Source organism: Protopterus annectens, chromosome 9.part0 (genome assembly GCF_019279795.1).
Source record: "Protopterus annectens isolate FY-2018-M chromosome 9.part0, PAN1.0, whole genome shotgun sequence".
Taxonomy (NCBI): Eukaryota; Metazoa; Chordata; order Ceratodontiformes; family Protopteridae; genus Protopterus; species Protopterus annectens.
Genome location: NC_056743.1, coordinates 890,759,612 through 890,776,428, shown reverse-complemented (window position 1 = coordinate 890,776,428; position 16,817 = coordinate 890,759,612). Strand labels below are relative to the sequence as shown.

Sequence of the window (16,817 nt, the reverse complement as noted above, 5' to 3'; positions counted from 1 at the left end):
TAGAGTTACCTGCTGTGTGTAATCCAACGAGTTTTGTTTTATTTATTTGCTGTTCTTCTTGGTTATCGTTGGTTACTTTATTCAGCTTTGGGTATTTTATTCCTATATCATTGAGAAACTCACCCAGCTGAAGATTATAACCCTTACCTCACTAGATGGTTTGCCAGCTGGCTGGCAAACAGAACACACAGTTAAAACTGGGGATGCCAACTCTACTAGCAGACTTGTTACCAGTGGTATTCCACAAGCATCTGTGCTAGGCCCCCTACTGTTTGGTATCCATTTTTCAGAAGTCCAAACGAAAATAGATGGCCTGTGGTTTACGAAGTTTGCTTCTGGCTGCAAACTGGATGCAATCATCGAATCTCCCAAAGATGTCAACATACTACAAAATGGGCTTACACAGAAAAATGATTGGTGTCAAAGCCACAGACTTAAACTAAATGCAAAAAAGTGCATTATCATCCCCTTCGGCAAAGTAGAAACCCCTGCTAATTACAACATTAATAATATCCCCTAAGTTCAAACCCAGTGATGACAGCAGCCTTAATTTTGATCATCAGGTGTCCACAGTAGTAAGGAAGGCCTTCTGTGTTGCACACCTCATTAGCAAGGGTATACCATCCAAAGCTAAGGAGGTTATAACGCCCCTGTACTCTGCTCTCATCAGTCCAATGATAGAGTGCAGTGTTCCCTTCTGTATGTAACTCGCCAGACATCTGCAGCAGCTGGAGAGACCTCAGAGAGGTTTCTCACCAAGAAAATTCAGGGCCTACAACTCATGACCTATATGGACAATATTGAAGGCTCTATCACTGTACTCAGTATCGTATAGACTGCTTAGAGACAGCTGGTGCCTAGCCTACAGAGGAGTCTTGGACCCTGCCTTAATGAAGCTGCTGTACATCCACAAATCCAATGGGACAAGATTCACTCACTCTAGGGATCTTAACCTAGCCTGATTTATTAACGGGAATTGTTGGAGAGACAGATGTTTCCCAGAGGTTGACACTTCTCTGGAATGGACTCCCAGTTCATGTAAAATAGAGATCCTCAAGGATTCTTAAGCGTAACCTGGGCAGTTGGATGGGGAAAATGTAAATTTATAGTGGGGGTTGTACCTATGCCTCCTTTAGACAGGGGCAACCAGTGCTGGTTTTATTCATGTGTAAACATAGACTGTATATCTTGGTCCGTAAGGAAACAAGCGTATACCATGGCTAGGATTGTAGAGGCGTTAGATCCAATAGCCTGGTAACCTCTTATGATCCTATGTGTATAAGTGGATTCAGTTGCTACAGTTCCTCTGAATTGTACTTTTTATATTTAGTCTAAGCAGATGACACATTGGCTTTCAGTTTAGATCTGGTAGTGTTACTGAGGCTTTATTAAAGTCAGCTTTGCTGGAACACTGTGATATTACACATTTTCTGAATCCAATCAGAGATAGGGCTAGGAGTGGATTTTGGACTGTTGCTTTGACTGTTATTTTGGATTTGAAATGTGCAATGACATATTGTGTCGCTTTTTAAATATTTTACTGATTCAGGGTATGAGGAGTTCAGTTGTATGTTCAGCGTAAAGGATACTGTTTTGGGACGGACATAAAAGATGCGAGAGCAAAAGGAACTCACATGCAGCAACATTATGCAGTTTGGTGCTGCAAATGCAAGAAATCAGACCACTGATGAATAAACTGTTAGGGAAATGCTATTGTAATACCAGTTATCTTTTTTTGATTCTTCTTTGTTGCAACCTGAAGCTGATGTTCAACCTATATTTATTTTTTATTTTATTTTTATTTTACATTTGTTAACCGGGAAAGTCTGACTGGATACATATCCATTTTCAGCAGAGGCCCGGTGAGAAAACCTCCACGTTATGAAAAATTTAGTAACAATAAAAATGTAGGTTACAAGATAACTAAAATTTAACAAGAAATCTATTTACAAAAGTTTAGTAACACTTAAAGAAAAAATGCAGGTTACAAACATCTCTAGAAAGTTAACAATAGGTCAAATATAAAAGGCATAAATAAGTTACATATAGACAGGAAATAAAAAACATTGTTGCTGAAGCAGTAAATACAGGGAAATCGATCTTTTAAGAGAGGTGCATCTATAAGCTAAGCATTTTCAGTTAGAAAGTAAGGAAGATAAAATAGAGAAGGTTGTTTAGGTTGGAAGAATTTTAATTAGTGTGGGCAGAAATAGTAAGTTATAGAGGGAGAAAAAGGTAATCACATTTGTGAGCCAAGTTTGGTTTAAACAGTTTCTTGGTGTGTGTTTGGGTTAGTAGTGGTTTAGATATGAGCACGACTATTTTTTGTCTACCTCAGTCTCATTTTTGTAAAGTTTAGTCGGGTTTAGGCATGGACATAGCCAGACTCTGTGCATGTGTGTCTTTAGAGATGTTTTGAATTGAGGCAAGGAGCTGTTAGTGGTTACTTCTGGAGGAAGGGAGTTCCGTTTTTTTCCAGCAGCATTGGAGAATAAGGAATCTCCAGCTGATTTGTTGGCTTTGGTTGTTTGTACTAGCATTCTGCTGGATGAGCAGAGGGATGCTAAGTTGTTATAGGGGGTAATAATTTTAGTTAGAATCGGGGTACTGGTAGGTTGGTAGAGGATTTTATGAATAACTATGAGTTGGTTATATTATATTTGGGTAGTTCTAGCCAGCCTAATTTATGAAGATTATGACAATGGTGGGTTCTGTATGTGGAGCCTGTGGCAAATCTTGCTATATTGTTATAGCAGCTGGTGATTTTGTTGAGGTTTGATTTAGATAGATTAGTGAGGATGGGTGAGGCGAAGAGAAGACAGATGATGTGTGCGAGCTATGGCGGTTCTGGCAGTTGGGGTTAGAAATTTCTTTATCCTATACATGTAGCCTATTTTTTTATTTACTGTTTTTATGGTTTTGTCTATATGGGCATTATAATTCAGATTATCAATGATTATACCTAGTAGTTTAGTGTTTGGTTCATGAGAAATTACGTTGCCATTGTATGAAGAGACTGTAATTATTGGTGGTGTTAGCTTACGGGTGGGGGAGAAAAGTAGTAGTTTGGTTTTGTTTGGGTTCAATAGGAGAAGACTATTATTAAGCCAGTTCTCTACTTTGTTAAAGGTATTCTGGGTTAGGGATTGTAATTCTGTGGGAGTAGAGGCAGTGCAGATTAGTGTAGACTCATCTGCGTACTGTATGGAAGTTGCCTGTGGTATAACTTTGGGCAGATCATTGATGAATATAGAGAAAAGAAGGGGACCCAGAATAGAACCTTGGGGTACTCCAAGGGTGACAGGTAGAAGAGGGGATAGATTATCTTTCCACAAGATAGCTTGTTGTCGACCATTCAGGTATGAGTGGAACCAGTTACATACTGGGTTAGCTATGGACAGTGATTTGAGAGAGTCTAAGAGTAAGTTGTGATTTACCATGTCGAATGCTTTTGATAGATTGAGGAAGTGGACAGAGGAGAGCAGGTTTTGATTACGGTTGTGATTTATTGTGTGATTGAAGGAGAGAAGAGCAGTGGTTGTACTGTGTGCTGGTCTGAAATCATGCTGGGATGAGGCTAGGAGAGAATTGTAGGTGGGTTAATAGTTGATTCTGTATGCATTTCTCCATTATTTTGGCTAGGGGAGATAGTATGGAGATAGGTCTGTAATGAGAGAGTTCATGGAGTTACCTCTTTTATGAAGTGGAAGAATGTGAGCAATTTTCCAAATAGAGGGGATGTAAGATTCTTGGATAGTACAATTGATTAAGATGGAGATAGGGTAAGCTATTACTTTAGCGGCCTTTTGTAGGAATTCTGCGGGGAAGTAGGTCGGCTGCAAGGGTGGTAGGTTTTAAATTTCTTAAGTAAAGATTTAATATAGGCCGTGGGGATAGGCTCAAATTTTAAGGGTGAGGGGTTGATATGAGTAAGTGAGATTGTAGAAGAAGAGGAGGGAGATACATTATTGGCTAGGGATTTGATGGTTTCAGTGAAAAAAGTGTTAAAGGTATTTGCTACTGATTCAAGGGGTAGTTGTAAGGTTGATGAGGGGGTGGGGGTAGAGGATTTACCTGAGTGGAGCAGCTTTATTCAGACCTGACCAGAATCTTTGAGGCTGATTTTGGTGCTTTTGCTGTAAATTGAAATAGTAGTTTTGCTTGTCTAACACAATAGATCTTTTAGCTTCATTTCTTATTTGTTTGAATGTTATGTGGGCTTGTGGGGATTTGGTGGCTCTCCATGAGGTCCATGCTCTTATTTCTAGTAGTACGTTTTTGTCTAGTAGTATTGGTTTGCCATGGCGCTATTTTGTTTTTGGTTCTGATTCTACGTGTGGGAGCATACCTGTCTAAGATGGCTAGGAATGTGGTGTTGAATTCTGAAACTGCTTGGTCCAAGGGGTAGTGTTTTAAGACTGGCCCATTTGCATAAGCTTAGATCAGTTTGGAAACTATTTAGGTTAAAGTTCTTTGTGTACCTGAGGGTTTTAAAGGTGTTTTGGTGGGGCATGTCTTCTGTTTTTCTAATTATGTAGGTTAGGACGTGGTCGCTCATGTCCTCAGGTAGGGTGCCTGCTTTGTAAAGCTGAGGTTTGTTATTTATTAAGATCCAGTCTCTAATGCTTTCCTTTTTGTTAGATTTGTTGATTCTGGTTGGGGTAGTAATAGTTTGGGAGAAACCAGGTAAGTTAATATGGGTGGTTGGGAAGTGAGCTGAACAAGTTGTCCAGTCGATGTTGAAGTCTCCAAGTATGATTGTTTCTTGGTGGTGGGTGGAGGATAACCATTGGAGTGTGCTTTCTAATGTGTTTATGTTATTGCCTGGAGGAATATAACTACATACTATGTTTATAGATTTGTTTTTGTTGAGCTTAATTCTTGAGATTATTGTTTCAGTGTTGGCAGTTATTAGGTCAAGTGGGGTGCTAATTTAGATAACTCTAGAGAGGATTTATATAGGATGGCTACTCTGCCTCCTTTTCTCCCTTTACAGTCAAGTCTTATATTGTAGTGGGGGGGGGGGTAATATTTCATTGTCAGGGATAGTTGGTTTAAGCCAGGTTTCTGTAAGGCAGAATATGTCAGGTGAGTATATATCTAGGAGTGCATGCAGGTAGTGGAGTTTATTATTTATGTTTGTTTGTGTCTTTCGGCTTTTCCCGGTTAGGGGTCGCCACAGCGGAACTCCGGTCCGCTAATGATTGGCAGTTGATTTTTATGTACCGGCTTGCCAGGCCTGATGCACAACCTTCAATGAAGGTATGTCCATTCACGCATGTCTCCACGCAGAAGACGCTCTAGCTGAGAATCGAACCAGACAGCGTCTTACTGTGAGGCGACAACGCTACCACAGCACGACAGTTTATTATTTATACTTCTGATGTTTAGGTGACAGACTAGAAATGATATTGGGGCATTATGTGAGCTTCTTATGTTGGTAGGAGTTCTATGTATGGGGTTAGTGGTAGTTGGTGAGCTTGGGCCAGGGTTAGGATGGACATCACCGTCCGCTATGAGGTTACGTAGACTTTGTATGAGTTTGGTGAACTTTAGTAGGAGTTGGTAATAGTTCTTAGTCCGTGGGTTTAAGTATGTCGGTAGTATAGGATGGAGAGGTATTGTAGTAGTGCTGTAGGAGTGGAAGTGTGGTTGTATTGAGGGAGGGGTGTGTGTTTGGATGTAGATTGTTGTACTTGATGTAGAGTGTTGAGAATTAGGCAGGTAGTGGAATTCTTAGGCAGTGAGGAGATAAAGTATTATGAGTGGGGGTATGAGGTAATACAAAGGTTTCAGTTTTGGGGATGAGGAGGAAGTTGGTGGATACATGGTGGTTATGGTAGTAGGTAAATTTAAGAGAAATATGGGAGTGGTGATAGAGGAGTTTGAGTGTTGGAGAATTGGGGATAGGGGGATGGATGTGTAGGGGATGGGTTGTGATAGGATGAAATTGTATAGGTAGCATTTTACCTGAAAATTTTGCTGCTACTGTTTTAGTTTGTCTAATGCTCCTGTTAAGGGCTTTAATGATGATAGTTTGGAATTATTAGTGTAGTTGGGAAAAGAAAATGTTGAGGAAGGTATCCTCACTGTTGATCAGCTTTTTGTTATAGAACTGATTAGTGATGACATTTTAGAAGAACTGAAGGTGGGCATAGTGTGTGGTTCAGATGCACATTACAAAAGGAGAAAGGTAGAGAATCTTAAATGACAGGAAAACAAATGGGGCATTTGTCTCTTCATTTCCTTACTCTCAATGTTAATGTTATTAATTCTAACATTGGTAAATTTTCATTTTTCATTGGTTGAGTAGGAGTAGGATGTATGGTCTACTAGCTTTAAGGAAAGCGCAAATCTACCATTTTTGGTGATGTTATCTAGTTTTTGGTCCAAATTTTTTTCTATGGGGTGACCATTTTGTTTAACAACAATGCTTCTTTGGAGGTACAAAGTTGCATTATGGTAGTTCTAGGTAATGGGTTTGTGATTGCACATATAGGGAAAGATTTTGAGAGTAGTTAAAGTATGTGCCCCTACAAGAGATTGCTTCCAGACTGACTGAATTAAAGAATCTGAAAACTGTTAGTTCATGGGAGGATTATGTTGGAGTCTTTGTCATCTGGGAGGCTGTTAGCCTGATTTAGTGGGGTGGGATGTGCCAGACTGTTAAGGGATATTTTGAGTGGGTGAATTTAGAAGTAGTGGTTCAACCGCAGTATACTTAGCCATGGGCCAATTACCACAAGAATGTGTCTTTCGTCATAACCTAAAGGAACAACCTTGGGGGTGTTGGATCATAAAGCATTTGCTGGAGTGAGCAGTAAGTTGAGACTAGGTCTGGGAGTGTTTAGGTTCGATGCAAATTAAGACAAAATTGAGGATTAGTGAAACCATGCAGTAGTCGCCTCTAAAGGTACCACAAAAGCCTTTATTATAAAAAAGATTTACAAAGCCATGTCCAACTCAGAATTGATGGGCATGTTCCAGCTAAAGAAATCCAAGTCACTGCGAGTCACTCACTCTATTGAGCTAAACCTTGCCACAGCAATAAATATAACATGCTGGAGGGATAGATTCCTGTCACAGAGACTCCCCATGCTTTGGAACAAAATTCCTAACTACATTAGGCAGAGCCTCTCACTAACACTCTTCAAGAGAAACCTTGACGAGTGGATGGGCAACAGAAAATACACCCCTGGATCACTTCTTTGGCTCTTCTTGACAGAGGCTCAGTTAATTAATCAATGAGGCGGCGAAAGCTGACACACAGTGGATAGGCTTATAAATGCCCTCGGGCAGATAGCCGAGTACCTACCTATGTAAGTGCTTTCGTCTATAAAACTGGACTTCATCAGATCTGCCAAAAATCCACAAGGCACAGTTTAAATAAAAAAACAGCTAACCAGAATGTATGTAATTCTGAACCATAGGAATGTCTATCCCTTGATCAATGCAACGTGTATAAGAAATGTTTAAAATGCCCTTTCTCTTTTCTTTACACCATCAGATGCCTAAGCCACTGTTAAATCTCTGGTCCCTTATGCCATAGGGTTGTATCCCTGTATGCCACTGGAGCAGGCTGTCCCACCACAGACTTTGATTAGCAGGTTTAAACTTGGTCTTGCATCAGAAGGCTTTATAAGACCCATTTAGCAGCACTGGCATTAATCAGAGTGCCTAAAGAAGGTGAGTTAAGTGGAAGAATAAGGCACAGTAAACAAGCTATGACTTTAAAAGTTATGTTACTCTGATGACGAAAGTAGTTGCTTTCTTTTGATTTGTTTGCTTTCTTGGACTTTTTTAGGAGTGGCTCCTCCAGCACCTAGTGTCATGGTAATGCAACTTAGTCTCCCAAATGGACCCCAGCCACCTCAAAACCCAACTGTGGTGCAGTGGGGACCCTGTAAATTCTATGGTATTGATCAGCGAGGACAGAAACCAGGAGATATGTACAGTACAGACAGCAATCCTCAGGTAAAGAATTTTGTGACTAAAGTTAAATTTTGCTGAACTAGTATATTTGTATTTGAGAAACTGTAAAATACTCTTCTGTTCAGCTTTTTTAAAAAACAAGTTTTCTTTTATTATTAACATTTGTGCAAAATGGATTTCTTGTTCTGTTTTCTTGTATCAGATAGAGAAGAAAAATGATTTAATTGTGTAGTGGACAAGTCATTTTACACTGACACATGCCAGAACAATCCATTTTAACACAGTGGAAAATGTTTCTTTAAAACCTAGTTTCAGTTGATTATCATTCTAAATTCACACCTGCTTTAAGTGTACCTTTTAAGTTTTTATAATGCTGTACACCTTGGTTTGTGTTTTCTTGATCTCATCCTTTGCTGTCGGGTATACAGTGTTTCTAGACCCAATGTTTAGTTTGTGTTTACAAGAAACCTTAGGATTTCACTTTTAAAATGCAGGTGAATTTTGATTTTTTTTTTTGCAATGCCGAGAAACACTGCAAATTGATTAAAATGAAGTTTTTAATCTTTCATTTTGTTTTTTGCCTTTTGCCATCTGGTATGGTGGAGAAGGGATGGTGCACCCCAGTATAGTGTTATCCTAACAGTAGAGGTGGCTCTTGCATTTACTTCTGCTTTAACCCCAGTGTCTACAACACAGCGCTTCATATGCACATGCTACTGTAACTCCCACCAGCAAGATTGCTATCTGCCTGTATGTCCCTACTCTTTTGCTCCAAGCTTGAGTCCCTGGCCTCACTGCAAGCTTTTGTCAGTCAGGAAACAACTCTGTACTCTTCCAGCTAAGAGGGGGAACTACAGATTCCCCATCCTGGACATCTGGCACCAGGTTCACCATTAAGAATTTTGGTCCTCAACACCAAAAACCAAACCAGCCTCAAATGTGTAATAAACACAAATTCAAGTGAAAACATATTAGTCCAAGGCAGTACAGTAAGGCAAACACTGTTTTAATTTAGCGCCTTCACCTAAACAGTCTTAGACTACTTAAGAATGAAACCTATTGAACACCACAGAGGAGTTTTCCATTAATACTGGGGAGGGGGGGCTAAGAAAGAGGAAATGTTACTTTTTATGCGTTTTTTTTTTTGCACCCTTAAGGTTTTAAAATGTATATTGTACCGAACAGGATGGTATTGGAAAACTCTTCCAGATGTTCGGTTGATTGATCCATAGGCAGCAAATTTTAAAATGTGTTCCTGGAAGGTGAGACCTTAAGAAAAAAGTCCGAGAAATTTGATCATGCTTGGTCTTTGCTCAGGAAGGGTGGCATGTCTATTTTTTTCTTGTCTTTGAAGGGTATTATAAACCATATGAAGTAATTCTGTCAACCTAGATTATAAAATGTATTCAGTTCCAGTATCTGGAAAAGAAAATTGTCTAATATTTTAATGCCAGAATGTACTTGAGTGTACTGCATATTGTGGTATGTTGACAGGGATAATTTGTTGACTACAGTGATTTGGCAGTACATGACATCTTGTTATTGTAGAACTACTGCATGCTACCAATCTCAGTTTTTTTTTCAATGATTGATTCTGGTAAAGTGTTTATTACCTGTTTGAATGGGAAAAAGCAAGTGTGTACCATACTGTAAGTTCAGTTTCTGTATCCTCTGTTCTTGTGCAGGCCAGTACCCAGTTGAATAGCCCTATTACCTCTCCAACTCAGTCGCCAGCACCTTCTCCAGCTGCCAATGTAAATAATGTCTGCCAGGGACTGGCAGCGCTTCCAGTCATTACACAGTTCTCCAGGCCTGTGGGGCCAGCACAAGGTAAAATAAAAAGTATGGTATATGTTTTCATTTCATACATTTCAAAAATGGTCAGTCACTAAGTAGTGGACTGGTGTAATTTTTGTTAGTGATTTCAGTTTAACTGTAAACCATTGAAAAGATAGTAGGCTTATGGGATGACACCACTGATAGTTTCTTGAAATAATGCAGGGTAGTTTATGTTAGCAGTGTCCATCTCTATCTTGATACTGCATTATGCCTTTATATCACATCAGCCATGTAATAGGAAAGTGAATGCCTGCTCCAGACAGTAATTTATTAATAAAAGGGATGCGGGGCCAAACATGTGGTACTCTTTTGTTGCAGACTGCATGTAATAGACTGAAAAACCTATTAATCAAAAGGCAACTCAAAAATAGTTCTTTTACTAATTTAACTGGTAAGAGGTATCCCAAAATCAGTTCTTATGATGGAGTTCCACTTGTAGTAGTACTGACTCAGAAAGTGACTCAGGCTGATAAAGGAATAGCTAGGTTAAGGAAGAATTGTGTATGTCCTTAACTAGATGTTCTGTCTGGGAAAGTTGGCAAAAGTAGTGGGGAGCACTTGAGTAACCTTTGCTGGTTGCCAGAGATACCGCAATGGATTTTGAGTTAGCAGGATTGCATGGAACAGTATTAATCAGCATAATAAGTAGAGGTAGTATGGCTGTTCAATTCACAAGCATTCATTATCTCAAATGGACTAGATGAAAATAGTAGTCACCAGTACACACTTCCCATTTGCAGAAGGGTGCCTTTAACAAAAATACAACTGAAGATTATGCCCTCCCCTTTCGTGTCTTTCTTAGTGTCCCCTGGATCAGAAGTCCCTTTCTGCAGTCTAGTGGTCGGTAAGTGTTTAAAGGTTTTCTCTGAGAAAGTTAACGGATGTGAAAGGAATTTGTTCCTTTGCATTGTATTTTATAATTTTTTTCCTTTCAGGAACTGCTTGATGCGAGGGTGTGAGAAGAGAGGTGGCTCAGTGCTGTAATGAGCAGAGATGGCAGCATTGAACAGTTGACTAGTTGAACAGTTGACTAGAAAGTCAATCATTTTTTGTTTATACTGCAGTATCATTCTGGGTGATGGTAGGATACTGCTCAGGGCTAGTGTCATACCTGCCTGGGCCACATAATCTGAGAGCTCCACCATGTCTCTCTTCATGTAGTCCAGGGAGGTCCGTCTCAGGTCATTCACACCCACATAGACCGTAACAGAGTCATACTTGTGCTTGTTGTGGAGTGACCTTAGTGCGTGTGTTATGTGTTGGATTCTGGCACGTGATAGACAGCTGACTGTCGCCTTCTCCTTATTCGACCTAGTAAGTGGGACATCTGTGTGCCTCACTGTTGAGTCACCTGTGATTAGTGTATTGGGCAAGGTGTTTAGCCTTAGGGGCTTAGGTTAAGGGGCACAGTGTGGAGGTGAGCTGTGTGTCCTATGGTTTGTGCTGTGTTGTGGTGGTCAAGTGCGTTTCTGTCTTGGAGGTCTCTGCTGTTTGGGTAAATTTCTATTGAGTGCCTCCACAAAGGTGGGTGTGTAGTTTGTGTTTTTATGTGAGAGCTGTGATGGTGGTGTTCTGGAGGGCTATGTGTTCCATGTGGTGTGCTGCAGGTGTTGACCATTTCCTCTTGACCAGCTAGTCCGGTCTTGGGTGGAGAGTGCATAGCTTCCAATTTGGTGATATAAGTGCACTTCTCACAAGTCTGAGTTTTGGGAGGTAAGAGGAGAGGGTTGTCTGTGTACATGAGGCAGTTGCTACACTGCCTCAGAATGCCCAAGTGCACCAGTTTAATAGGAGAAAGCAAAGGGAACTGCCCTTTAATCATGTCAGGAGGGGGGGGCTAGAACTACTAAGTACTGGAGTGATTTCCTTGAAGAACGACTAGTGCTGATGGCTCTTAGGTGTGCTGTAATAATTGCCACAAAAAACCTGTTGAAGTGCAAAGCGATTAGACTATTTGAAGTGCAAGAGAGAAAGAACTAACAAGAGTTAAGGAAAATACTGAAGAGCAGACTTTCTGGCACCAGTAATAGTTTACCTCAGCTCAGAGTCACAGAGCGGAGCTTGAACAAGCACAAACCCGTGCAAACGCAGGCTTTTAAACCAGAAAGTTTGAAGGGATGGGAAAACTGCCCAAACGTTCAATAAACTATCATTTCTGGGCCAGAAATCACTGCTCTTGTGGTAGATAAGGCTACCTAATGCTTACCACTCCCACTGATCAGCTAGAAGGCTTCCCTCCAGCACAAAAAGGCTTTGAGGGGCTCAGAAGCTTACAAAACAGTCCTGGATACAGCAAATCTGTGTTAGGACTATACTAGTTACAGGAAAGGCAGGAAACGAACACAAATGCAGTCTTTTAAACCATAGGGTTGCCACCTGTTCAAATGCCCAAAGTGGGACAATTTTGGTACAAACATCAGATTCTGCAGGGAAAACATTCCCACGGCCAGTACAAAGGACATAACTTCACTTTTTTGCCTAAATAAAAGCTTTTTATTGTAGCATTTTAGTTGCTTATTCTATTTTATAGCATTTAGGTGTTTCAGATACAGAATAACTGTTTTATGCAACTATTGCATAAAATATATGAAATATGTTTGTCCTAAAATCTCTGGACATTTGGCATTTTTTTTCGATTTCTTTGCAGGACACAACTGCCCAAAGAAGTACTGTCCCTCACAAAGTGGGACAGGTGGTAACCCTATTAAACCAGAAAAATGAAGGGGGTGGAAAAACTGCCCAAACAGCCACTAGACTACAATTTCTGGGCCAGAAACCACTCCTCTTGTGATAGATAGGCTTCCTACTGCTTACCACTCCCACTAATAAGTTAGAAGGCTTCCCTCCAACACTGAAAAGTTTGGGGGGGGGGGGGCTCAAGTTTACAAATAGTTCTGGATACAGCAAATCTGTATCTGGATTAGACTAGTAAATTATAGTAAAGGTGGGAAACAAGCTTAGAACTTTTTTTTTCAGAAAAGCAGCTAAAACAGCAGTAAAGCAGTTCAAATGCAGTGGAAGTTAACACACTTGAGTGTGTAGCATTATTAAAGCAAATACAGTTTAAATAAATGCAATTAAACAAAAAAAGACTAAAAACGTGCAGAAAGCAGTAAATTAGGAACAAATCAAAATGGAGGCACTGATTATCAGAAAACAATGCCAGCAAATATATAAATAATTCAGTCAAGCAAAAATTAAGACAGTGCAGAACTCTGAACAGTTAAAAAGGGCCAAAAAACATACTTATCAGATCTGTATTTCCAGACTGTTTGAGAAGCACACTCAGTGAAAACACAAGGAGATTCTAGCAAAGAGGTTTTTTTTTTTTTTTTTTTTTTTTATTTAAAGTGGAAAGGGAGAAAGGAACAGAATATAATTCAAGGTTAAGAAACTATTGGCTTTCTCAAATGTTCTCTCTCTATTATGTAGAATGAGCTAATGACACTAGACTGGGAGGAGTGTCCCATATCAAATTTACAGTAGGGGTGGTCAACTGCAAAGCCGACAAGAACAACAACACACCAACAAGGAAGGAGGGTGTAGAAATCAGTATGTAAAGGTTTACAGTTAAGTAATTCAGTAAAAATACAATTAAAGTAAATGAAACTATCTAGCAATGAAAAATACAGTAAAAACAGTACACAAATGCAGCGAAACAGTAAAAAAAGCTTTATAGCAGTGCAAAATGTAGTAGATTAACTTAATAGCACAATTATAAACGTTAAGAAGTGCAATTCAATTAAATAAATGTAGAAATAACTTATTCTGGTCTTGGAGTCTTAGGAATTTCTGCTTTGTCCCAGTGATGAATCCACCACTCCATAGTCTGGTAAAAAAACAATCACAGCCCCCTGCAGACACAGGGTTTAAATACCAGAAAAGATGGAAGAAGCTAGAAGCTCGAATTACTGCTCTCCCTGGATCTTTCTTTTGTTCTTCAGGTTTTGACGATCCACCCTTTGGAACCTTCAACCTCCTCTGGTTTGAGACTGTTGTCTTGGTAAACTTTGATCTGATAGTGTCAGTGTTCATCTAGTCATCACATATGGGTTCAGATCCAATCCGTCAGATTGACTTGGCCGTTAGAATAGCTCGTGGCAAGCAAGAAGCTCTTAGATACCTCCCCTTACCCATAATGTATCCCTCCATGTTACCTCAGATCTTGTTTGCCACTTCGTGAAAGACGTGGTCATTCTTGTAACTCTTTGGGCAGGTAAGTGCTATTTTTCAATATTTACTGTTCTATCCTTCTGTTCATTCTATTTTTATAAATCTAACTTAACCACCCCCCCCCCTCTCAAATTTCCATCACTTCAAGTAACCGTTTTTATTAGGTTACATTCCTTTAATCTCCCATTTTACCCTTTGAGGTAGCTGAGCTACTATTGTTGGTAGCTTTTCTGTTCTTTTCCTTTTACCTACCAAAAAAAAATACACTTCTATTCATATTTCTTCACCTGCTTCCTCACAGTTTATCTTTGTGTGCGCGTGTGTGCATGTGTGCGTGCGTGCGTGTGTGCGTGCGTGCATGGGTGTTTCTCTGCCTTTCTTTTCAATGGCTGACAAATCAAAAAAGCAGTCTGGCTTAAAAAAAAAATGTTCAAAGTGCTGGTACAAGATTCCCTTTAGTGACTTGTACAGTTTATGCGTGTACTGTTTGGCCCCCCCTCTGTATCATTTGTCATTCTTTGAACCACAGGGTCGTGCTTGAAAGGAAAAACAAGCTGATTTTGAGAGGTATGTTGCCATCTTCATTTGGAGAGGCCATGTCTAGTAGTGGCCTTAAATCATAGAAATCCAGCTTGGCTCAGTCAAGCCTTGCATCTTCTTCCTCTACAAGTTCTGATAGAGGGAAGAAGAGACTTTCCTGAGCTCCAAAGGACTCCTCAGAGCCAAGAACAAAAGTGCCAAAGACTATGGATAAAACAGCACAGTCCGACCCATCAGCTCCAACCATATCTGTTTCAGATACAACTTCTCCGGCTCCCAAGTTCATCCGGTAAGGATGGGTCGGAGCCATTGCACTCAGATCAGACCAGTCTCTACCAAGGACCAGGTACTCTACCTCTATTGATCTGGTCTTATCGAGAGTACCATCTCCTTTTCTAAGTAGACCTAAATATCCTTCTCCCTCCTCTTCCCACTCTACCAGAAGTCTCACTGAAGAAGATGTGGAACATATAGTTCAGAAAATGTTGTGGGCACAAGGTATTTCTAAGTCCCCCCTCGGCAACTACCCATAAGGTCCAGGATTCTTCTAAGACATACCCCTCCCCCGTTAGTTCCTCCTCTAACTTCAGGGAAAGTTTGAGCTCTCGGATCTGACACGTCCGGTGTCTTCTAACCTGGATCAGAAAATTTCCCTTTCTTCGGATCGGGCCTTTTGGAGCTGGGGAGCTCTGAGCTGTAGTCAGCTTTGTGGGCCTCAGATGCGTTTGACTCTGGGGCCATCTGAGCAGTCAGTGCACCTTAGGTTTTCAGTGCTGTTCAGCTCGGCTCTGGCTTCAACCCTGGGAGAACTGTCTTTGGTGCCGAAGAGGACGCTGATCCATAGGTGTGTTTTTTTTGGATTTGGGGTTCATCTCCACTCAGGAGCAGTCAGCCTTTGGGGCTCTGGAGAGGGCAGTAGCTGCCTCTGCAACTAAGAAGACACCCCCCTTGATCCACAGTCTTCCCTTCTACAGCCCCATTCTGACCATCACATTGCAATGGGACAGTGGGTCCTCGGGCCCCAGGATATCCGTAAGGATACCCCGCCTCTTCTGATACCTTCCCAGAGTATCCCATTGAGCAGGTCCCTTGGAAGGGGGTCTCCACTGACGAGTCAGCCATGGAAGACACCAACCTTGGTGAGGGAGAAAGATCCCCTCGGTCACCTTCTGTGGATATTTCCTTCATGGACATCTTGGAAATCTTAAAGCAGAGAGATGGCTGGCAGACCAGCAATCCTTTACTTGAAGGAGTTGGTGTACCTGGCAGCCTTCGGATCCCATCCATCTACTTCCTGGGTGACTTCGCCCATCCACAAGCTCATAGATTTGATCTCTCAATGGGACTACAGATCCCAGACTCCATTGAATCAACTCCCAGGAGACCAAAATAATTACAACCCCAGATGACAAAAATATTTGGGCAAAAGGGTTTGCAGTAGATGCCATGGTCATGGTGGCAGCTACGAAGAAGGAACTCTATGAAGAAAGTTCCACTATACATCCCCCTAATAAGGATTCCAGAATGATGGATAGATTTGAGTGGCAATGTTTCTTTTAAGCAACATTTGCCTTACGATCGCTGAATTATCTTTCCCATTTTACTAGGCTTCAGAGGGATCTGGTCAAATAGCTCTCAGGTACTCTTGAGGGTGCCATAGCTGAAGAGGTCCAGTAAAAGGTTACCTCTAGCTGGCAACCTTGCCTTCTATAGCTAGCTCTTCCATGAGGCTCCTATCACTTGCAGCTGAGGGAATGAGTAGAACTGTGGGTTTAGGCATATCCATGAGAAGGCATGCCTGGATGCGCCTTTGTGACTTTGTGGCACCTTCTAAGTCTTCATTTGTCAACACTCCATTTGACAGTATGTCCCTTTTTGGTCCCAAGGTCAAAGATACGCTATCCAGATGTGAAAAAGAAGGTAAGACCCTCTCTGCCATGGACATACATTTTTACACCCCACAGAGACCATATCCAAAGAATCAGGTGGTGGCAAAATGTGGTTCAAGAAATCACAAGGGTATTATGACACACGTGGAGAGAGATCCCCCAGAGGCATAGGGGGGAACAATTCTGGAAGATGCCACCCTTGCGTCAGAAGAGGCCCGCAGTACCAAGGGTCCAGAGAACTTTTCTTTGAGAAACCCTTCCAGCACTCCTGAAAGGTGGCCTGATTGCACATCTTTGGAGGCAATCGGTGATCTGTCTCTGCACTGGAGAGCCTGGCTAAACATAACCACTGACATATGGGTGCAGAGGATAATATCCAGAGGTTACATAATACCCTTTTCCACCCCACCCCCCCACCAAACAAGACACCAAATGTTCTGAATG

At 41.0% G+C, this 16,817-nt stretch overlaps 1 protein-coding gene across 1 annotated transcript in view; it reads left to right on the top strand.

Moving 5' to 3' along the window:
• Positions 1-16,817, top strand: part of R3HDM2 (R3H domain containing 2) — a 2,908,810-nt gene that overhangs the window by 2,526,004 nt on the left and 365,989 nt on the right. The window contains exons 14-15 of the mRNA XM_044083626.1: positions 7,805-7,974; positions 9,618-9,762. Of these exons, the coding sequence (XP_043939561.1) occupies positions 7,805-7,974; positions 9,618-9,762 (315 nt within the window). The remainder of the gene's footprint in view (positions 1-7,804; positions 7,975-9,617; positions 9,763-16,817) is intronic.